The sequence below is a fragment of the Rhodnius prolixus genome, unplaced genomic scaffold (genome assembly GCF_049639745.1).
Source record: "Rhodnius prolixus isolate KJV_2025 unplaced genomic scaffold, Rpr scaffold_21, whole genome shotgun sequence".
NCBI lineage: Eukaryota > Metazoa > Arthropoda > Insecta > Hemiptera > Reduviidae > Rhodnius > Rhodnius prolixus.
In genome coordinates this window covers 882948-906471 of record NW_027411606.1, presented here as the reverse complement: position 1 = coordinate 906471, position 23524 = coordinate 882948, and the positions used below count along the sequence as shown (strand labels likewise).

The following is a 23524-nucleotide window of genomic DNA, read 5'->3' as shown; positions in this document are numbered from 1 at the left end:
TCACTATTTCCTGCATTCAAAAAACTTCATAAATTTTTAAAATCAAACCTAAACCTAGCCTCTCTTAGTGTCTCGAAAACTAAGCCAATATTATAAGATGATCTATTTTTGATGTCCCAAATCGTAGGTTCTTGAATACATCAGGTTACACTTTTCAAGAATTTCAAACTAGAGACGAAGTGACGGCGATGCTCCGATAGTTACGCTTGTTTGATGGCTCCAGGTAAGTAAAAGTGACCTGTGAAATACCACAGGTGGTATTAAGCTTAATCATTTTGAAAATTATGGTTGACATGCATCGGAAAGATTTCGTCCAAGTCTACTTAGCATGAAGTCCGGTCGCTTCTCGCTTGCGCCGCACTTTTTTTTTAAACTTATCATACAAACAGCATTGAAGCCCTGAATTTAGAGGGTTGGAGAATAAGAGGGAAAGCTCAGACGTACGCAAGAGTATCTGTATTTTTTTTAAACAATCTTTTACCATCGCAACTTGATATATATATATATAATTCTAATATTGAATTTCATACATAAACCTAAATGTTAATTTAATGAAAATATTAAAAAGATAAATATGTATTTAAACTGTCCTTATAGAGTAATTACACACTATTGACTATATATTTCACAATGAAAATATTATAACAATGAAAAGAATCACAATTTTATATTCTTTATTTTTTACAATTGTAAAAAAATAGGCTAAATAAAAAAACTTACTCCTTATTGTTCTTAAATATAGTTCATTTACCCCTAATGGGGGAAGAGCGCCGATCATTGTTGGCAAAGTTACACAAGAAATAACTCACAATCCATTAGTATAACCTAGAGAACAAACAATTCACTCATTATTATCATTAATATCGTGCCAATTGTAATATTTTGTTTTCTAAAAGTTATAAATATCAAATTTTAGTTGTTATCAAATAAAAAGAAATGAACAAAGATTACCATCATACACTAATGATAAAACAAAAAGGAGGGGTAAATACTATTCACCACTTAAAAGTAGATGTTTTTGATATCCTAATCCGAAGAACTGGCAGAAGAAGCTTCGAAAAGATCGTCCCTTTGGGCAAATGGATCTGGTGTTGAGCTCTAAAAAAAAGAGATGATTTATTAATAATTAGAAAGCATAATACATAGGAGATTTGTGATTTCGTCTTAACTTATTAATAACTAATAAGACTGACTTCTACGTAGTGACATTAAGAACCGAGTGGTGATATTATCCTATTTAAGAAATGTTTTGTTGAACAAAATTCCATATCTCACTGATAAGTAGTTTGGAATTTCCATAATTTTTAATTCTTAAGAGAAAACACATTTTCCAGAAAAAATATCTCAAATATGTTTTTAACTTGTAGCGTATAAGACAAGTTTAAAGTAAGTAACAACAAAATCTCGACCAAAATCCATTGTTGAGTGCTAGGTCAAAAACTGGTGGAGGTTACAGCAATGAAAGGAGCTACCAAAGTTTAAGTGATACCTTGTTCAAAAGAAATGTTCTCTCCCCTAGCTCCTCCCCTTTCGCTTACAAAACTATTGCTAATAAATACTTCATTGAAAAAAAAAATGGTTCAAGTTGACTACACCAAACCAAATTCATAATCTCAGAATCTTAGATTAGACATGCAGATAACTCACTCCTCGTCTTGTTTGCTCTAAATATCGTAAATGTCTCATCCATCTTCCGAGTATAAGAACTTCATTGAATGGTTCTCTCGAAGGACCAAAATGTCTCCTGGTTTCCTTACTTCTAATATTTTTTAACAAGGTCTGGAAATTTTAAAAAAGCAAAAATTTTATATTTAAAGAAGAAATTATATACTATATAATAAAATTAATTGTTTTAAACCTCTTGTAAACCATCCATTTTTGGTTCCTGTTCACAAGAAGGAATCCAAATTTTAATATCTGAATCCAAGCCGCTAGTTGCTAAAACTGGTATCCATGGATGCGGTTCAAGGCAATTTATCTAACAGATAATTTCAAAAACTATTTTTGTTTTGTTAAAAAAAAAAATAACAAAAATAATAGATTGTTAACACTTACAACACCGTCTTCATCACCTCTCATCCACTGTACAATCGATTCAGTTTTTTTATCCCAAATATAAATATAACCACAGTCTGAGCCAGAAATTACAAATTCACTACGTGGACCAAAAAAGTTTACTCCTTTGACTGAAATAACAAATTGGTTAATTACTTATTAAGTAATTCCTCAAAGACATGGAGCTAAAATGTTTCTTTCAAGTGATTTCTATTTCAATTATTCTAACTAGAATGATTAAATTTCAAATTTTAAACAATAGATTAATTTTCAATTTAAATCTCCCAAAATTTTAAGAATTTTTAAAAATGTTTACAGGGTGTCCCAAGCTATATGGATAACGACTTTTTCTCGGAAACTAAGATAGCTAGGAAAAAACTAAAAAAATACGTGTTCCCTTAGTTTTTTGTTAGGAATCCAAATTTACTTTGTAAATTTTTTTCGGTGCTTCCAGAAGCGAGATACAGGCACCAACTTCATTTTTTCAAATGGGAAGGTGTGGTTTTTATTTCAGAAATAGATTCCTCTATTTTTTTAAAGAAAAATTTACTTGAACGGTTTTTTTCTGTGAGCGGTATTTTACAAGTTATGAATGAAAACATGGTTCTTATAAGAAATTTCAAAATGATATTATAACGGTTTTTTGATTGAATAAGAAGAAAAGTACTATCTTTTTATAAATTTTACTCCTCATTAATATTACAGATCATGCTCGAAAAAAACAAGGTGATTATTCATAACTTTTTTCTTTCTTTTCTTATTTCTGCTTATCTAAAAGCATTTCTAAATCTAGGTGTATCAGAATCAAGCCGGAATTGCGTCTGTAGATGAACTAAAGCAGAGAATAATAGATGCTTGTAACTCGGGGAAAGCCGAATCTATTTCTTTGGCGGTAAGGGACAATTGGCAGGAAAGAGCATGTCGATGCATCTCTAATGGTGGAGGCCATTTCGAGCATGATCTGTAATATTAATGAGTAAAATTTATAATAAAATAGTACTTTTCTTCTTATTCTATCAAAAAACCGTAAAATATAATTTTGAAATTTCTTATAATAATCATGTTTTCATTCATAACTTGTAAAATATCGCTCACAGAAAAAAACCGTTCAAGTAAATTTTTCTTTAAAAAAAAATAGAGGAATCTATTTCTGAAATAAAAACCGCACCTTCCTATTTGAAAAAATGAAGTTGGTGCCTGTATCTCGCTTCTGGAAGCACCGAAAAAAATTTACAAATTAAATTTGGATTCCTAACAAAAAAACTAAGGGAACACGTATTTTTTAGTTTTTTTTCTAGCTATCTTAGTTTCCGAGAAAAAGTCATATTATCCATATAGCTTGGGACACCCTGTATATTACCTGTTTGGGAATTCCGGTGACCTTCATATTTATGAAGGCTACCTGAGTTGGAAGGAGCTTTGGCATCGAATAAATATATGTCGTCATCGTTATATGAGCCTAATACCTCTGTACCGTTGTAATTGAACACAGCACAAGTTACATACACGGAATACGGCTTTATCTGAAAATACAAAAATGTTTTAGTTCTATAATTTTGGAAAGCACATTCTATGTTTTAATGAACATTTTAATATTAATTTAAAAAATCTGGTATTTTTAGACTACATACGTTGCTGCCGGTATGCAAAATATTGAAACGAAGCAGAGATAATTGGATAGAAAATATGAGGAAAATATTGTATCTGAACAAAGAAAGAATCATCCAAATGAAAATTGAACATAATAATGGCATTTGTGTGACCAAATGATTAAAATCTGACTTTAAGGGATAAATATTTCAAAATATATGTTCCTAACCAACACTTCATTGCAAAGGGGTTAATGATGGAATATGAGTGAATGATGCACATACCAAGGAAAGTAGTGTGAATCTTAATGAAGACAGTTTTGTTTGCGTCGTCGAACAGAAACTTCGTCAGATTGACTTCTAGGGGCCGAGCTATTATCAAAACAATACAGGGTAAAGGTGTTTGAGGTGTGATTTTAGACGTTAGTGCTAGAGGAGGAGAAGATGTGAAAGAATAGCTGATTGGAACCAGTGCATTGTGACTCACGAGTTCCTCGGTAATTACTAACCACATTTTGCAGGTAACTACCAATATATTAAAAAATATGTTTACTTTGGCGTGGCTAAATTAAAAATATTGATACAATATCCGGTACGGTTTGAACCAAGAACTAACAAAAAACAATTTCAATATGCTTTGCAATTTCTAAATTTTAAACGAATTCGACAAATACTAATTTTCTTCTAAAATTTTTAAACTGGAGTTTTGTCAAAATAAATTTACTTACATCTAGAGTAGGTTTAAATTGAATGGGAGCAAGCCCATTTCGTTTAATATTTCTTCTATCATATATTCTAATATAAGCGTCTTCACCGCCAATAACTATTTCATTACTAGTCATTGGATTCGCATGTATGCTGTACAAACGTATCTTCTTTTCGTCGTGCTTTACATGCATTAATCTAGAAAATGTAACATACTTAAAGGTTTGGCTAAGATATTTACTAAATCTACAAAAATTTTGCAAATTCTAAAATTGTGAGAATATTACCGCGTTGCTTTTCTTTCTCTGATATCGATGGAAAAAACGGTAGAATCCTCACCAGCGGATAGGACAGTGTGAGGACAATGAGGTAGCAGTGAAAGTTTATGACATGCTTTAGTATGTTGGGCTAGTTTTATTGTATTATCGTAGGTACCAGCACCATTTTGCAAAGCAAGTCTAACTTGGCCATCACGTGAGCAAGTTACAATGTGCTCTTCGCCAATTAAAGAAAGGAATTTCGCCTAAAAAAAAAAAAAAAAAAAAAAAAAAAAAAAACAGAATGCACACCAAAGATTATTATACTAATTCACTGTATTAATGAAAATTAAAATACATATCATAATACCTGGAAGACATTTGACTCATGACCAGTGTTAAACGCCTGCTGGCACTTACCCGTAGCCCAATCCCACACAACAGCTTTCCTATCGTCTGAAGCGCTTACTAGACGAGTACCTGCTCGATTGAAGTTGATAGCGTTAACACAACCGGTATGTTCTTCTAATTTATACATCAGTTCCAATCTTTGTACCGCATGAAGGGAACCATAATATTTTCCAGTAAATCGCTGAGGCACCTGGTTGATACCAATCTCTCTATTTTTTAAACAAACAACACGTAATAAATACATTTGCTCAATACACTCAAAAAAAATCTAATTACAAATATAAATAATAAAATTATTGCCTTTTGGGTGTAAAACGGTTTTTGACGCTAACAAAAAATTATTTACTGAAATAAGTAAAAAAAAAAAATGTTTAATTCGTTTTATGTCCTATCTGTTAAAATTGAATATAAAAGCACCACTCTACTTCGACAGAAACAGAGAAAATATCTCTTCAGTTAAGTTGTGTTACTGTTACCTTTACTGTTAATTTGGCAAATGAAGTTAAAATATAAATTAGAAGAAAAAGAATGACATGTCACATAAATTATATTACTGTACTAATAATAGAACTGGATTTATAGAAATTACTAAAAAGAAGATAGTAAGATTTAAAATGGGAGGAATGGACAGTGAAAAAAAATCTTTCAACAATAATTTTGATTCTTTTAACAGTTCGCACATTAAGAAAATCTTACCAAAGCAAGGTTTATATTAAACTGTAGAAAACAGAATTTATTTTCAAACCCGATATGAAATCATCAACCTGAACGTTGATGGTTGTCAAAATAATGTGTTAACTTTTGCAAAAGATTGAAGATGAGAGTGTAGTGGCTTTTTAGGCCAGTGTCTCATATTAGCTGAATTTATAATTAAAATATATCCGCACTTTTTCATGAAAACAAAAATCTAATGTTTTGATACTGGAAGATACATGACTTAAAAAAGTTTCTTAAAGTGGGTTTCTGGCGCAGCGCAGACCATGAATTATAGTCAGATTCTTGATCAACGAATGTAATTAAAACTGAAACTTAATATTATAAGTTATATTATAAAGTTTTTTTTTTAAATAAAAAACATTGTTGCACTGTTGTCAAGACGGACATTGACTAAAAATATTTTTTTTGCAATTTTTTTCTTTATTTTTTACATCTACTCTATAAAGAAATTAAAAGAGAAAAAATGACATAAATAAATGCGATTCACCACTAAACGGTAAAATAATTTTCCATTATATGTTAGCCCACGAAAACTGTTAAATAATTAAACAAAACCCACCTTCTCCTTAATTCTTTTAAGATAAACCACGTGTGACCAGGTTTAGGTTTTGAGATGAGGGACTTCACATGCGCTGCAGCGACGGCTGTGTTTGGGGTCTTACTCCTCTCAGGTGAATCCGAACTTGAATCATCCACAGACCACATGTCGATATCAGTTCCCATGTCAAACTCCTAATGGATACGGTTAAATAAAAGTACAAGTACTTAGTATTTTGGAACCAGCTTGCAAGACTGTCAAACTGAATATTCCAGAACAATCAAAATGCAAATTTCAATCGCATTCAAACCAAGCATCAATAAAATGACTGCCCTTATGATACGTACGAAATTCGTAAATACAAAATTTTTAAAACTCGTATTCTTCTTAAGGAACTTATAAGATTACAAGTGGCTTTATTATCTGAGCAGACTTCTATGTCAGAAAAATATAAATTAATACTATGATATGAACTTACATCATCATCTGAAGATGGTTGTTCAATTTCTTCGATTGCATTCTCAGTTCGATCAGTAGCCATGTCATCATTAAAATGTAACGTTATCCTTGGACGTCTCTGTCTATTGCGACTATATGCATTTTCACCACTCCTTTCAGAATCGATAGAATCGTTAAGAGAATCGGTGTTACGTTCTTCCAAGGAATTATCAACTGCTCCATTATCTACTACCTGATTGGTGAATGGAGAATGATCACCTTGTTCATTTACAACTTGAGGTGAATTTGTAGGAAATTGAACTTCAGGGTTGGATCCCTCTGTCTCAGATTTGTCGTTGTTATTTTCCATGTTCTATATTTCATGTCATTTTTCTGAAAATAACGACATCCTCAATTAGAATAATTACTGATGTTCAAATATCGTCAAGCCAATAACTAGCAGGGATCAGTTCTAATTTATTTGCAAAGATGGAACTTCTTTCTTAAGGGAGTGTAAACATCTATTATTTCCCACATAAAATGAATCAGAAGATACCGCTAAACGTGAAAACTCTGTTATTGCAACTATAATTATTATTAAACTAATTTTACGTATATATATATAAAAAAAAAAAACTTATCAAAACTTTTAACTAACCGGAATTGACCGACTCTTCATCAAAAAATGTATTTATAACAATTAAAAAAAAAACGAATTTGTCAACCTGAATTTCCTTTACATATCATTCGGTTGACGATGTTTATGTTACCCGAACGGCTTCTAGCAAAGAACAAATAACTTAATCAACTGCTTAATTTAATTAAATCCTTCATCGAATGTTCTGAACTTTTGTTTTTAACAAAATGTACAAATTATTAAAAAAATCAATGTCAAAAATTGCTAAAAGAGAAAATAAAAAAAGGAAATATACCACTAATCAAACTAAGGTATTTTAGTTTGTATTCGGGCATGTAATGAACAGCAAGCGAGAAATTCTAGCTTAATCGTTCTCCATGCAACGTAAACATTAACAGCTGATTCTAACATATTCTTAATTCCCACATTGATGTTAAAAATAAATTTCTGAGAATAAACGTAATTGAAAATAATATAAAGTTAATGGGAAAAATCATATCGTTCTTACAAAGTTCAAGTCCAAACCAAATGGAAAATGTTTATAGAAACTTAATAGTTTTTGCAAATAAGAATTTTGAAGTGTAATTTACATATTTCCACCATACAGTCTTATTTACAATGATGGTGGGTGGGATGAATTTACACTAGAAAAGTGTATGAGGGGAAATATAATGTCCGAAGTTTTTTGGCCCTCATTCAAATTTGTATTATATTAAGTTTAAGTCGCAAAATTTAAAATCATGGCGTCATGAGGTTAGTAAAAACAAATAAAAAATTAGCACCTTCAACGAAATGCGCATTTAAAACAGCAATTACTATTTCAAAACGAAAAAAAAGGTCTTAATATTACTCAGAATTATAGAATGTTTTGTTTTGTTTATCAGTACTTACACTTTTTCACATATTTTAATATTAGAATACTCTTAAGAACTTAGTTTGATGTGAACGTAATTTTCTAATTCCACCTTTATATTTCATAAAAAACAACCTCACTTGACCTGTTCCACTAATACATTTTAGTTACTGATATCTTTCAGGAACTACACTGATGAATCCATAAGTATAGGGAATCAGGGTTTGATTTTTACTCACTAGTGTCGTTGCAGTGAGGAAGAAGATTGTGCCCGGATTTCAGTGTTGCAAGCAATCAGACATCCAAAGTTAAAATAACTTTTGCTTAAAACGAAAAATCTAGTTTGAACATTTACATGGCTGCCTGTCACTAAAATTTTTAAGATTCTAACCTAACATTTTCCTTCAACATCTGAGTTAAAATAACATACTTTAATTCTTGCTGATGACACGGTTTGTTCATCAGCACATGTTATCAAGTTTGTAGGAGATCAAACCCCCTCCAATCTTCAAAAATGTTAGGAAAATGATTCAACTAAAACTTATAGAAAGTCCGTTGGTTTCCTACACAGAATGTTCAGTAAAACAGTATTTCCAGCTGAGTAAAAGTTTTCAAACTTGAAGATTGAGTAACATTTACATTTAACCCTCTATGATTGTATCTAAACGCGATTTTTCATTTTAAAAAAAAAATTATTAAAAGCTTCCACATGTTAAAAGAAAAACTTTATTCCTCAATCCAATAAATTTTATCGACGGTTACTTCTATGCTTCCATTAAAACCTAAAAAATATTGCAATTCCCATTGATTTAATACATGACTAATTTAATAAAGCCCCTTAGGGAGCTGCCAGAGAACACTGTTCATATCCGACAATGAGCCGTAAGAGGCTCTTGTAAAGAAAAAATCCTGAGAGTGAACAGGTCTCTCGAACTCAGAATATCCGTGTGAAATACCACTGCACTAACCACTCAGCTAATTCCTTCCTTTATTTTTTGCATGTTGTGACAACTTCTGAAGTCATTGGCGCCAGAAGCTTTTTTTGGAGGAGTGCCGGCATTGTTCTCTAATAACATTGTCCTTTCTTTACAACAATCAGAAAATGAGTTGTAAGAAGGTCGAAGGAGAAAAAAAATCTAAGGGCCAGCGCTGGATTCGTATCAGAGATCTCCATGTTGGAATCCAGTGTACGCTAACCAGATACACTGGATTAAAGCTAAACTATGCTTTTTCAGAGTACTGCCAAAACATTAACTAACAGGTGCAATTTGCGTAAATAAAGGACTGACTTTAAAAAAAAAACTTCGTTGTTAAAAGATGAATTGAACAAATTATTTTTTTATTTTTTTTTATTTTTAGATGCACCACACATCTAAATCACGCATAGCTAAATAAAAATAATTTACTTGAGTTTTAATTAAACAATTCCAAAAGAGGAAAATAATAATCCATGGTTATTCAGTGATTTTAGTCGTTCTCAATTTGTACTTTATTTTAATCTATTTTTTTGCAGAGAATTATAATCGTCAATTTAAAATATTGATTAAACAATAGAAATCGAATGTACAACTAACAAAAATACTAATAACTGAAGCTACCGATGTGCAAAAAAGAAAAAAAAATACCAACAAAATGAATTACTGAGTTTTAGCTTGATGTTAACCGTAGATAAATTTATCGTTTGATAAATTAATTAAAGGGTGATCTAAAAAGCGCACCGGATTCGAATCACCAGTCACTTTGTTGTTTTATTGCACCCTTGAGTAAATTTTTACAATTTTATTTTCAATTTATTGCCATTAAAATTGGCGTGCTTTTTTGAATCATCTTTTAAATGTACTTCAGAAAAAAAACATTCTTGACTAGCGGAATGTTAAGGGACGACATACAAGCGCAATTTAGGTTAGAGAGGTGGTATAGAATAAAAAATAAGGATGATCTCTTTTACAGCTGTTAAAATTGTTTTTGCAATTTCAAATTTCCAGCTTTGAACTTAATTAAAAAATTCCAATGGTGGCTGCAATACCAGCATAAATTTTCAGAGTGGTAAGTGATAAACATAATGTATATATTGCTCGGATTGCTAATATCATCCAAGTGCTGAAATTACTGGAGATAGCCAGATCCACAATTAATCCACGATAAGATGACAACAGTAACATTACAGTCACCACTGGTACAGCTGACCTCGTCAGATCATGTCTCGACCACAACCAAACTAATGTACTTGTCGTAATGTGTTGTACCTGAGAAAATCAACAGACGATTATTTGACAGAAGAAAATAAGTTGATGCTGGGTATAAATAAAATTTTCGTATAATTACCACAATTGCTTAATCAACAACCACATAATGAATTATATATTACATACAAAATTAGTATAAAAAAGAGGATTAATTAGGAAAAAGTTTCTAATCAAAATAACTGACCTCAACATTCAAGGTATAAACATAATAGTTTCAACCATTTTGGAGTTAATTGAGAATAACTGAAAAATGCAAAAGTAAAGTCGTATTCCAGACTGACGGATTATAGCTTAGACCTTATTAAGAGAAGTTATAACTAATAGTAAACAAGGAATACAGTGTTTGAGCTTTCCTTAACGTTTCATTGTTGAGATATCCTGTTTCACACCCAGGCCATGATATTAAAACGTTTTTTATTTTAAGCGGCCTAACACAAATTTGAAAATTTGATACGACCTCTACTAGGAGTAAAAGTATAAATATTTAGATAGAATCGATCAGAAGCCTGGTTATTACAAAAATATGTAAATAATTGAGAAACAGGTTATTCGAAAGATATCAATCCTGTTATAGAAGGAGTGACCCGAAAAAATAGGAAGCTATTAAAGCTATACCAGTAGCCACGCACCGTAGATGCAATCAACCTTGCTAGTCTTTGCTGGGCGGAGACAATGTCAAGAAAAATAATTGTAGCGAATTTGTATCGCACGAAATGATTGGGACGTCCCACACTAAGATGGGGGATTGAGCTAGTGAGGATTCTAGAAGCATGCCAGGCAACCAAAACTGACAGGCTGCCGCATTAAATAAAGAGGGCTGACGGAAGCGCATATTAGAGTATAAGACCCATTAATTGGTTACAGCGCCGAGTTAAAAGAAAAAAATGGTGGTTATAGGTATCTGCTAAGTCCTCCAGGACCAAGCACTTGTAGTAGACCGTGTAGAAAGATACTTGCGTAGAGCACAATAGATTTTTTTTTAAAAAAAAAGTCGCGATAGGCTGTAACCATTGCTCCCGAACAAGGTTAACTGGCACATTTTTTCGTATTCAAATACCTTCAATCGTGTTCACTTTAGCAGTTACGTTAACTTTATACGAATTATTGTATTTAAATATAAATTTACTTACTAAATTTATATTAGATTCTAAACTTTTCTGAATGTACTTCCAATGAAATTCGGCTCCTCTGGCACCAACCCATAAAGGCAGAAATCTTGTAAGTACTGCTTCGGCACCTGCCCATCCAAGGCCAGCAGTAAGTAGTTTTGCATGACCTTTACCAGGAATACCCGCTAATACTAGATACAAACCAGCAAGATCTGCTAAATCAACGGTGGCTTTTAACCACTCCTAGAATCAAAAAAGAAAAAGTAAAACTAAACAGTAAGGTGGCGGACACTTCCAAAAAACTGCTATTGCAAGAAAATATAAGAAACGAATTCATATTACACCCTTCCACCTTACTAAACAAGCATGATTACTCACGCCAAACATGTCGATTTGGCCATGCATATTTGATTCCGTGGTTGGAAAAAACGTTGCTAATAATAACATTTTACAAAGCTGGGTGAGAACGTATATTCCACCAGCCTGCACACATTTCCAAAAGGCACCGTATTCAGACCTGAATATAAAAACATTGAACTTGGGTATAAGAATAAATAATTGGGAATTAATAAAATAAATTTGCTAAAATACATACAGTCCAGAATATTTGTAGGTGATATGAAACGGTATATAAACCAATGCCAAGCAGTTACCAAAATGGTATAAAGTCATGCTCTCTAAGTAATACTAGTTCAAGGAAAATATGAGCAGCGGAAGAAAGGAATCAGATAAATTCACAATTAAATCAGCGAAAAGTATTATGATCACATAGATTAGCTTCAACTACTCTTAATACCCTATTATACTTCATGATATGCCATGATAAATGGTAGGTTAAAAAAGGTTGCTAAACAGTGTTGCACTCATACTTTCACATTCAACATAAAAATCACTTAAGTCCACAACAGTTGAAACGCTGGAAAATGTAAGCAAAATCGAATTAACGGTTCAAAGTAATCTCAAAGCGCGACTCGTCAAAATATTGTGAAAATTCCAAAAACTACTATTTAATTAATCACAAAATTCATTATTTTTGCCCTTGTCTATCTATAATTATTTACAATAATGTAAATATATATTTTAATGAATAAATCTAAATTTTTGCCAGAGATCTCACACACCGCAAATTACGATGGTAACGCAAGCCGACAGGGTACACAGATAGTATTCTCCTCCAGCCACAATCTGTATTCGAGCTAAAGTTAACTCACACCGACGAAGTGGAGATATTTTCTAAGCATTCCTATAAACAGGCTTAAAAGATGAAATATTTTTTCGAAGTTCCTTCGAAATTTTCCAACATTTTGTAAGAGTTCAGCAAGCACGAGACAATAGTACAAAGCGCCCTCTGCGATTTTTTTTTTAGTTATCTTGTACGAATACCCATGCAGAATAATGCTCTAAAAATTGTTTTGTGTCCAGATCATGACCATTTTAGGGCAAAAGGTAAAAAGTGCAATTGTTTTTTGAGAAAGTATAGACTGCTACAATTAGCTGCGTTACTGACCAAGATGCCGACCTGTAAAAAAAAATCCGCTCCCAGAAAACAAAACTGTCATTTTATTCGGAAATCTATTTTGAGGTGAAAAACGTGAGTGAAAAGAACAATCGCTGCAAGACCGAACTTGGTGATTTTGGTGCTAGTGTCGAAATATTAAACGAATAGACGCCACAAATATTTTATTTTAGAACCTATACGTGGTTTCGACCGAACTAGGTCAACCATTTATATGAGGGTTTCACTGATTTCTAGTTATCTTCCACAGTAAACATTTGTCCCTCTTAAGTTTATTCAGGGTATGAAATTTGAGATCTGTGGTCATTTTTTATATGGTAATGAATTTAGATTAGCAAATTAACTATTGGCAAACTCGTTGAGCATTGAACGCAATATCAGATATACGTATTAGAATTACTTGAAAAATATATATATATAAATCTTGTTTAAACTTCAACCGTTCGATGGTTGTACTACAGGAAATGCAATCCCCGCAACCATTAACGATCGCATTCAAGATATTCCAGCTTCGGTCAGTTGATTTTCAACATTGAACAACAAATTCCTTCATACCTCATTATCTATTCACAATGTCAGATATCTTATTTTCAAACTCTGGCCCTTTTTTTTTGCAAACATGAAAACTTGGGAACTTTTCCAATAAAAAGTTGAAACGGGGGCATTGGGTAATGAATAAAACAATTTTTAAAATATTATATTTAAATCTTTTTTTTTTTAGGAAAATTTAGAAATAACGCTTACTTAAAAATGTACATCCCACAATATTTATATATTACAAGTATTTTTCAAATTCTGTGTAGTCAGTGTAGAGGATAATAAACAGGACTGGAATCAGGATTTATTCCTTTCAAAAACACGCAGTTAATTTTTGAAATTTTCATTTTACAAAATTCATAATAAATCATTGATAAACATTAAAAAAAAAAAACCTTGAATCAGCCATTTTTACCTAAGAAGACAGTCTTCAAAAGAGTATGTACTTTACTTAAGGGTAGTATCAAGATTGTAAAATAACTTAAATAATTCTTATAAATTACGACCCTTATATAAATACAATTTACTCTTTTATATATATAGAATCTACTCTATATATGTATATTATATATATAGAGTCACCACAGTTGTGATGAATTTTCTTTGCAATTTTTTTTAAATCTTAGCATCATAAGTAAGTCCTTTCGCTCCATACCTTTTTTGTGAAATAATAAAACGTACTGCTTAAGATGTACATATTGAGGTGATTTTTTTTTTAATGTGAAATTAGTATCTTCTTTGAGCTTATTTCTGAAATTTCTTTTTTTCCTCTCTTTTTTGTTTCATAAAACATGGAGAAAATAAAAGGTTAGCAAGCAAATGGACGGAAAAAAAAATAAAATAAATCACGAATAAAATCAAAAATTATATTTAAAAAATAAAAATTCGCACTAAAACAGTTTCCCCTTGTCAAGTTATATTATTTATAAAAAAAGAAGCAATTTAACAAAGCAAAAATGGCAAGGGGTAAGTGCTTTAGAGTATTTCGCAGTATTTGAATATATGTATATTTTTGCCTACTGGATGGATGAAACTAGGATTTAAGAAAAATACAAACAACCACATTTAACTAAAAACTAAAACATTTTAGTCACTCAAAGAAAAAAAAAAAAGATTACAAGTTTACAATCTACAAAGTTCTTGTACTTTATGGGTGTTTTTTATTTTTTAACTTTTTAGAAAACAGAAAATCTATGCGTGGAACTTATAAACTTGAGTAGTAATTTAAACAAAAAATAATTTAAAAAAAAAAACGAAATTCTATGGAATGAGATTTTAAAAAAACATTCTAGTCAACAGATGTGAAATGCTTGGTCTTAAAAAATACATACATAAATATATATATATTTATACATATATATTTATGTATATATTAACATTATGAACACACACACTTGACACCTAAAAGTTAGTAAAAAACCATATTCTTAAAAATTTCATACATCGTATTGATCGTTTTTGAGTAATTTTATTTATTTTTAAGTAGCACTCAAAATAAAATATAACCACTCACCAGAGATTTTTTTGTGTATTCATCATGCGGACACAAATTTTTAAAACTTTTTTTTTAAATTAATTACCAATACTTAATAGTTAATTTATTTTATTATTTTTTTTAAATATTTGTACAGTTCAATTAATACAATGGTCACATCAAAATTTCATTCTAGATATTTATTCAGAAAGAATATCTTAAATCTTATAAACTATTTGTTTTACTTTATTATTTATACAAAGTTACAAAAAAAAAATAATAATAATAAAAAACCACATGAGCCACATAGATCGTACCAAGGCTGATGTGTTTTTATTTAGTTTTTTCTTTTAAAATAAAGTGTTCGTACTTTTTATTATTAAATAAAAACTTGTGTGTGCTGCGAAGAGGGGTTCGAGACCAGGTGCTAAGCCTACACAGTAAACTGTCCGACTTCACCGAGTAGCCCCACACGGGCCTCTGAGCCCTCTCTTTGATCGCCTCTAAACCACACTCCACTCACTCTCGTCCTCACACGCTCTCTTCCTCACTTCCGTTGTAACATTACGCCGATTCCTCATCCTCCACATCCTCTTCTTCATCATCTGGCCAATTCAAACAAAAATATTTATTTAATTCTCTCAATTTATTTTTGTCCCTGTTTTCTAGTATAATATAAAATAAGAGTACATTTTACATTAGAATACAAGGAAATTCTTACCTTCTCCTTCACCTAATTCGTCACCTTCGCTAAGTTGGTCATCATCTTCTTCATCAGCCTCAATCTCCTCCTCTTCCTCATCAAGGATTTCTTCAAAACTTTCACCCTCTCCATTCTCTTCTTCCTTCTTTGCTTTCTTTACGTCATCACCTTTATCCTACAATGACCAAAACAATTTTTAGTCAATTTGCATAAACATCCCTTTATTAAATTAATGAACTTTAAATAATACTGTTAACAATCTTTTTTTTTTTTAGACAGATAAATAGAAATGTCTATTATTAATATCTTATTCAAAAAACTACAACTCAAAACAGTTTATCAACTAAAACTTAAGTTTTACTTAGATGGACATCTGTTAAAGTTAGAAACTGAAAGATTTATTTAAATTACTGACAAGTCATTAAAATTTGGAATTTGGAAGTTTTATGGAAGACCAAGCTCCAAGTTTATTTCAACGTTCATGATAGATCAGCATTTCAAGATAACGCTTTTTTACATTTTCAACATAACATATATCAGATTTATTTACTGGCAGTTCTGATGTAACCCATAATTGTATTCTATTAACATTATATTTGTGTGTGTGTTTAACTATTACTATAGTTAATACTATATATATAGTTATTTTTATTTTAATTAATAAAAGAAAGGTAGCATAGGCGTCAAGTACAGACAATGAGGGGTAAACGTATTACGAAAAGGGTGGGAGATATAGAAAAACGGCAGTTGGAAGGTCCCGTGAACGAGGCTAGGGGGCCTCGACCCTTCCCCTACCAAACAACCCCCTCCCCAAAAACCAAGCTCTTTATACAAAGCTATTGCTTCCCCTCTCCGACAAACATTTCCACTCAAAAGAAAGACTGGGTTCAAATAAAACAAAAAAGAAAAAAAAACTGAAATAAAATAATAAGAGAGGGGCCAAAACATGGCATCTGCACATGCCAAGTCTCCAACATTAAAATTACGAGCATAAATAAGAGGGGGTTTTATCAGGCATCATTATATTAAACAATGTGAAACACACCAAAAAAAAATTTTACGAAATTTTTAGGCATGGTGCCTCTTTTAGGCATACATTTTAAAGGTTACCAACCAATGCATTTTACCGAAACAAGCTATCAAAATTTAAATAATCCAACACACTTGTCAAATTGGATTGAATTTCGAAATAATCAGCAAATTTTAGCGATATGATAAAAAAAGTTAAAACGATTTTATACTACAAAAAATGGATATAAACAATTGGCGCACTTTTCAAATAAAATGGTTATGAGGAAAAATTTTTATTATCCTAAATACAGAAAAATAGTTTTAGAATTGGTAAAATTATTGATTACACATCACTAAGGAGTAAGATAAACAAATTCTAATCAGGATTTCGATTAATCAAAACTATGCAAGCCCGCTTGACACGTCAATTGCTTCACTTTTGTTATTGATCGTTTACCATGTAACATCAACTACTACAAGGTGAATCTCAGAAAAATTGAAGAATGTTAAATAAATACAAATTTCGGTGATTTTTATTGATAGTTGACTATTTTGCAGAAGTAAATATTAATGGAATCAGCCAACTTCAAATCAAGGACAGTAGCCTACCTATGAGTCCAGTGAATGAGCGCGGACGCCATATTACCAACAACATGTCAATGTGTTTATCTTTTTTAATAGCCACTCATTTTTTTTTTTTTAACAATGACATTCAACATATTAAACAAATTGAAGATTAATCGATACACTCTTTAAAAAGATAGTATTAAAAAAGAGATAATGTTTTCAAATTATTTAGAGTTCACCGGCCGGCTTCGACCCCTCACATGGACAACTAATTACCCATCCATAACATCATTCACACAAATTCTAACAAATTTAAGAAGGAGACACATAAATCAAATATAAAAATAAAAAATAACGGTAGAAAATATTAAATCAATCACTGTACTCAACAACGTGTTCATTAAAAACTTTTAAAGTATTTGTTTGGCCTTACCTCTGCTGGCCTTTTCGTTCCTTTTACATCTGATTTGGCATCCGTGCTAGATTTATCGTTGTTTTCTGTCGCCTTCTCCACTGCAACTTCCGAGTTATTTTCCTTGGAACTCATAGTTATGAGAAAACGTAGTGATACACTTCAACTAACGCACTGAAACAGACACACACTCGTCTTTGTTCAAAATGAAGATGGCGCGAGCTTCTAGCTCAATAAACCGGGGAAATACGGTGCACCGAAAGGTGTTATATGACGATATTAAATGATTTTATTACATAAATACAAGTAATATTAAAAGATTAATGCAAATTAAATGAATTATTCTCTAATAATTACCTAATTGATGAGCAAAGTAAATATATTTGCAAATCAGCGAGGGGTTCGAGAGTACTGAGGCGGAATTTTCTTTGGGTTGGAGATTATTCAGCTGCTAGTAGCGACGCTTCTCTATCAGCGGCAAACACTTTAACTAAACTTCCCGTTCCCCTAGCTTCTTTCTCCTATCACCCCTCCTCACAAAATGCAATAAACGCATGAGGATTAATTATAATTATATGCTCTACTTACCTTTAGTTAAAAAATCAAATTATTAAAAAAAATTAAATAGTATATTTCTTTGGAATAATCTGTAAGAGAATACAAGTTTAATGTTTAAAAAACTGGACTAAACTTATAAATTTTTAAGTGCAAAAAGCGTTCTTTTATTTCATGCTTGCGTTACAAAATAAAAGATATTTTTTACAAAAAATGTATTTAATTTTTTTTGTAATTTAAGAAGAACATGAAAATAACTAATTTTTTCCTAAAAATTACAATAAATCTGTGATAAATGACTAAGAGAACTAGTTTGTAATTTCACAGTAAACAAATAATAATTAACGGTAAAAATATCTGATCAATATTTGAACTACATTACCTTTTTACTTAAATGCCATTCTTGAACAGTTAAATAATTCTTTCAATTTGAAGTAAAGATACAATAATAGATTAATAATAAAATTACAAATTCCATTATACTTCAATATTTTTCGATAATGAACATGCTAAACCTGTACCATCAGGTTCTACATTTATTGCTTTAACAATTCCATCATCTATTACCATGGAGTAACGCTTGGATCTTATACCCCCAAGAGGAGCTATTTCAGTCTCTAATTCAAGCGCTTTAGTAAAGCAAGCATTCGGGTCGGCCAACATGCGAACCTGCATTAAAAAAATCAAAAATTTAATGAAATACATGAAATGTTTTTCTTCAATTTTTTATATTTTCTCAAGAAGAGGAATTATTGTGAACATAACAAATTGTTTATATAGAATACAATTTTAGGTTTTTGAATTAAATAAAAAATGCAATGAAACATTGAATTACGTTTGTTTATCACTACCACTTGACGCATTGTGAACCTCAGCATTCAGAACTCCTCAATCGGAAATAGATCTTTATTGAATTTATTTTTCAGTATTTCTTTTTTTCTTGCTATTTTATCGATTTTGTTTCCACAATTTTTTAGATAAATTTTATTTGCAGCAATTAATCGTAGAGCAGGCTTTAGAAGAGCGGTGCAAGAAGCTTCTCTTAGTTGTATCATAGTAATTTATTGCCCTCCTATAACTTACAGAATGTTTTTTTTCCGCAAAATTCATATTAAAGTAGGTCTGAGGTAAGACTTGAAAGGTAGGCTTCTCTCTAATGTGCATTTACTGTGTTGTACGATATTACAATCCGCGTAATATTAGTATGAATTAAAATTTAATTATAGAAGCAAATGCATTTGAATTAAATTAATTCCTAAGAAAAAAAATTTATGTTCTTCTTTTTTGATATGTTTTGGTTAGGAATAACCGAACTAATCTCACTTTGCTCTTAGCGTACATTGTAATATAAATCTTAAATTGTGATAGATCCACAATATTTATGGAGATAAAAACAATAAAAAAAATATAAATATTAAAAATAAAATAAATGTAAATTTATACATAATAAGCAATCACACTTCCATTTTAAGATAAGAAATATTAGATAACATAAAAGTGTACCAATCTCAGGGCACATATTTAGAACATGAGTTTCCATAGTTAAATTTTGCAGCGGTGTACACTTTAGCGAATATATTGCACCATTACTTAAGGATTAAGAAGCAATAAATAAAAGGTATATTTACATATTCCTTTAGAAAATTTTAATATGATAGTTTTTGTTTGTTTATAATTACATAAAACCATTAATAAAATAAATAAATAAAAATTACCTTTCCTTCAGTTTTCTGATCTTGAGCCCAAGCAGCCATAACAAATGGATCGTTTACCGAGACACATATTATTTCTCCAACACCTTTTGATTTTAAGTCATCAGCATCATTAACGTATCCTGGTAGATGAGTCTGTAAGTACCAAAAAAAAAAAAGAAAAAGGAAAACGTTTATTGATGATACTAATGGTTAATTCATCAAAGAAAGAGGGAAAGAAAGACAAAAATTGAGAATAAAGTTCTTCTATCTCTAACAAAAAGTATTTTAAAAGCAGAGGACGTAAAGTAACCTGGCTGATTTTTATTTTTGAAGGGAAGGCTTTTATCGTTCAACTACCAGATTAGGTTTGGTGGACGAGGGGGGCGAAAGCTATTAACTTTACTATAAACATTTTTTTAACAAATAAAAATAAAAGAAGCTAAACGGGACTCGAATTAAAGATGCCTCGAAAGAGTATTGCGTATTAGTAATGCAAATGATAATTTATCTTGAAATGATTATTTATTGAAAATAAATAAATTTTAAATAGATATCAAAACAACTTACAGAAAAAAAACTCAAAGGAATCTTTGTTTTTAGAAAATTGCTGTAAATTCGGAATTTTTAAAACTAATTGTTACTGATGTTAAAACTGTAAAATGTCTATTCAGTTGAAATAAAATGGGCCATGAAAGTAATGTATAATTTTAAAAATATCCCTCCTCCTTAAAGGCTGCTACTTAATTACTTTCATTAGACAAATAGTTCAAATAAAAGTTAAATATTTTTGCAGAAACAGTCAAACTTTAATCTAGATACATCAAATCCAAATTAAAAGCATTATAAAAGTTAAATGGGTCAGAGAGGAATTCTGACCGCAAACTTACGGAAAAACCCATCGTGATATCTCAAACAAAATGCAAAGTTAAAGCTTCCGAAAAATTTTTTGTATTTTTTTTTTTTTTCTCACATAAATACATCCTCACCAGACCAATTTTCCATAAACCATTTTCCAAGACTCAGTGGGGAATCAGAACAGAGATAAAACACGATATTAGAAAATTTACTATACCGAAATATTTCTTACTTAGGGAAAAAAAAGTAATTTTAAAAAACAAATTATATAATATAGAAACTAAGTAATGTAATTGCCTATTTTTTCAGGTGGTCTTTACGTCCAACTACCAATTAGGTGTCGTGGACGGAGGCGACTAGCAAACTTACTGTACATTTTTTTTATTAACCATTAAATAAAAATCTAAGGCCTAAGACCGGGGAATCGAACTCAGTACCACAATACATATCAGCTTTACAGGTCTCGCCACCAACCGCTCGGCTACCGTGGCGTCTAAATTATATAATAGATATCACATTTTTATTTATAATTCCAAACTTCCTAATGACTTTTTCCTAACTAAGTAACGTGCCAGGAAAGAAAGGAATATCAACTTTTTTTTTGCAGTATTTTATTAATATATTGTAAATCCTGGCTAACAACAAATTTCTAAAGCTTCCGTTATCTGCACGATTGCAATAATTCCAATGATGATTGATAAGAGAAAGTAAAATGACTTTTTCTATAAAAAGGTCAAAACAATTATTGCAATATTTTTCTTACAAAAACTTCGAATTAAATATTTTCTATAAATGATCAATGAGAAATAAAAAAAAATAATAAAAACCAAATGCTAATTTATAACGGAACAGCATTATGTAGATCAACCTTGAATTTAAGAAAAATACTTACACAAATAAAAAATAAATAGAAAAAAACCAATCATTGCTCTAAATGCATTAGTTTATGAAAGAATGTAGCTGTGTAATTAGTGAGAGAAATAGTGTTCTATGTTAACTGCAGTGCTCCAAAGTTGAACCTAAAAATAATATCGTGGGTGTGGACTCACTTTCTCTTACAGCTCCTAGTTTAGTAATTAAATTTTTTATGATTTGTAACAGTATTGGAATTTAGTAGATGAAATCAATTATACACATTTAAATTGAACCATACCCGAAAAAATCGCTAAAAAAATGCAATAAGTAGCAAAATTGGAATTTCAATTACGACTAATATTATTTTAATATTCCTCTCCACCAGAACTGCCTTTATATAATTTTGCCGGAGAAACATTTGTAATAAAAGTCATGGAACTACATTTGAACAGAAAGTATATATAGTTTAAGAAAAATTGTAGAAGCAATATTCCGGAAATCTAAAAAAAAAAAACTGAAACCTCCTGGTTGACCAATTTTGACTGAAACTTAACTGAAGCATCCTCTGATAGAACAGCTAAGCGAAAATTTGTAATTTCTGTGATTTTTCGTTTTGAACTTTCTGAGGGGTTACTCATATACAAACCAAAAAACCCACACAACATACAAACTAATTAGTATAAACTTCTTTTTAGTAATCAAAGATTCTTAAAATAGACATTTCCTATGAAAACTTAAAATTAAAAGTCCATACGATTCTAAAAAATTTTTCTTATAAAAATTAAGCAATAATTTGAAAAAAATTGTTTGATGTAATAAAATCACACAGAGCCAAACTGGCAAGCTGCGTGAAGCAAAAAAGAGAACCAAATATACGTGATGGAGAGAGAAAGGCAGAGGAGAAAGAGAAGTTGAAAATCATTGTACGTTAGTAGAAGGGGATTTTGAAGAGAGGGCAGAGAAGAAGGGGTATACGATGAGGGGAACCAGCGCCAACGTTACGCTATGGAGGAGAAATGGTGGATAACAGACAACTAGTGAGAAAACTGTACACCACGGTTTTGATGGTAACTAAAATGTTGCCATACTTGTGACCCAAAATTTTAACAGTTATCACTAATTCACATATTTAATTCATTGCAAAACTATATTAATTACACTTTTCGCTTTATAAAATTGGAACTATAATTCCCATAAACTGCCCAAGTCGGTTTCCTTCTCTTTCCTAAAAAAACATACAAAAATGTTTTTGCTATTCATGAAAAACTGTCAACTATATAATTTTAGTATTATTTAAAAATATAACTTGGTATTCCATCATCAAAATATAAAACCAGTTGCTTTATCCTAACCAAAAAGCATTAAGGACGACACGTGGTTTGTAAAAGTAGCAAAAATTTATCAAAATTACGTTTTAAAAAATACTATAATTAAAAACAATACATTTGTAATTAAAGAACTGATATATGGCATAATCAGGTAATTGCCTCATATTACCAATCTCAAATTTTAAATTGAACAATTTAGCTTCAGGTTCGGATTTTATTTATACCTTTTTTTTTTAATGGCATATTTACTGACTCTTTTTTCCTGGTAATAGGGAGTAGGTGATTAGATTTTCGATAATGAGTTTTTAAGATAATGCACAATTTGAGAGCTTCTGAATTTTTAAATAATTCGTGTAGATGTACTATACATGGAGCACTAATTGTTCGCACTCAGATCCACAAGTTTAGTTGAAAACACAATAAGAATTCTATTAAAAGCAATTTTTGGGAAGAGGCAGAGTT

At 30.7% G+C, this 23524-nt stretch overlaps 4 protein-coding genes and 1 long non-coding RNA gene across 9 annotated transcripts in view; 1 reads left to right on the top strand and 4 right to left on the bottom strand.

Moving 5' to 3' along the window:
• Positions 1-441: 441 nt before the first annotated feature.
• Positions 442-8580, bottom strand: LOC141455052 (DDB1- and CUL4-associated factor 8-like). 5 transcript variants are annotated; one of them, XR_012459124.1, is made up of 12 exons: positions 8239-8433; positions 6751-7103; positions 6294-6466; positions 4977-5226; positions 4637-4872; positions 4373-4547; positions 3416-3578; positions 2056-2186; positions 1859-1978; positions 1648-1779; positions 952-1098; positions 442-825 (listed from the first exon to the last, which is right to left on the bottom strand). XR_012459124.1 is itself a non-coding variant. In XM_074129873.1 (12 exons), the coding sequence occupies exons 2-11, from the start codon at positions 7078-7080 to the stop codon at positions 1027-1029; spliced, it is 1782 nt and encodes a 593-aa protein (XP_073985974.1). In that variant the 5' UTR covers positions 7081-7103; positions 8440-8580; the 3' UTR covers positions 442-825; positions 1000-1026. The 5 variants fall into 5 exon arrangements, 4 of the variants coding, with proteins under 4 accessions (XP_073985974.1, XP_073985972.1, XP_073985976.1 ...); XM_074129873.1 differs by lacking the exon at positions 8239-8433 and adding an exon at positions 8440-8580 and having other exon boundaries at positions 1000-1098; XM_074129871.1 differs by having other exon boundaries at positions 1000-1098.
• On the top strand, positions 7762-14002 carry LOC141455064 (uncharacterized). The gene is made up of 2 exons (XR_012459127.1): positions 7762-8100; positions 9221-14002. It is a non-coding gene; the product is annotated as an uncharacterized lncRNA (long non-coding RNA).
• Positions 9655-12472, bottom strand: LOC141455058 (BOS complex subunit TMEM147). Its single transcript, XM_074129886.1, has 4 exons — positions 12151-12472; positions 11934-12072; positions 11577-11798; positions 9655-10446 (listed from the first exon to the last, which is right to left on the bottom strand). Exons 1-4 carry the CDS (start codon positions 12225-12227, stop codon positions 10198-10200), a joined length of 687 nt encoding a protein of 228 aa, XP_073985987.1. The 5' UTR covers positions 12228-12472; the 3' UTR covers positions 9655-10197.
• Positions 14003-14460: 458 nt separating the features above from the next.
• Positions 14461-18284, bottom strand: LOC141455062 (uncharacterized). Its single transcript, XM_074129892.1, has 4 exons — positions 18133-18284; positions 17797-17949; positions 15804-15960; positions 14461-15687 (listed from the first exon to the last, which is right to left on the bottom strand). The coding sequence occupies exons 2-4, from the start codon at positions 17908-17910 to the stop codon at positions 15647-15649; spliced, it is 312 nt and encodes a 103-aa protein (XP_073985993.1). The 5' UTR covers positions 17911-17949; positions 18133-18284; the 3' UTR covers positions 14461-15646.
• Positions 18285-18473: 189 nt separating this feature from the next.
• Prx5 (Peroxiredoxin 5) overlaps positions 18474-23524 on the bottom strand; it is a 9109-nt gene continuing 4058 nt past the window's right edge. The window contains exons 3-4 of the mRNA XM_074129888.1: positions 20046-20177; positions 18474-18999 (exon numbers count right to left, since the gene is read on the bottom strand). Coding sequence (XP_073985989.1) covers positions 18808-18999; positions 20046-20177 — 324 coding nt within the window. The 3' untranslated portion in view covers positions 18474-18807. The remainder of the gene's footprint in view (positions 19000-20045; positions 20178-23524) is intronic.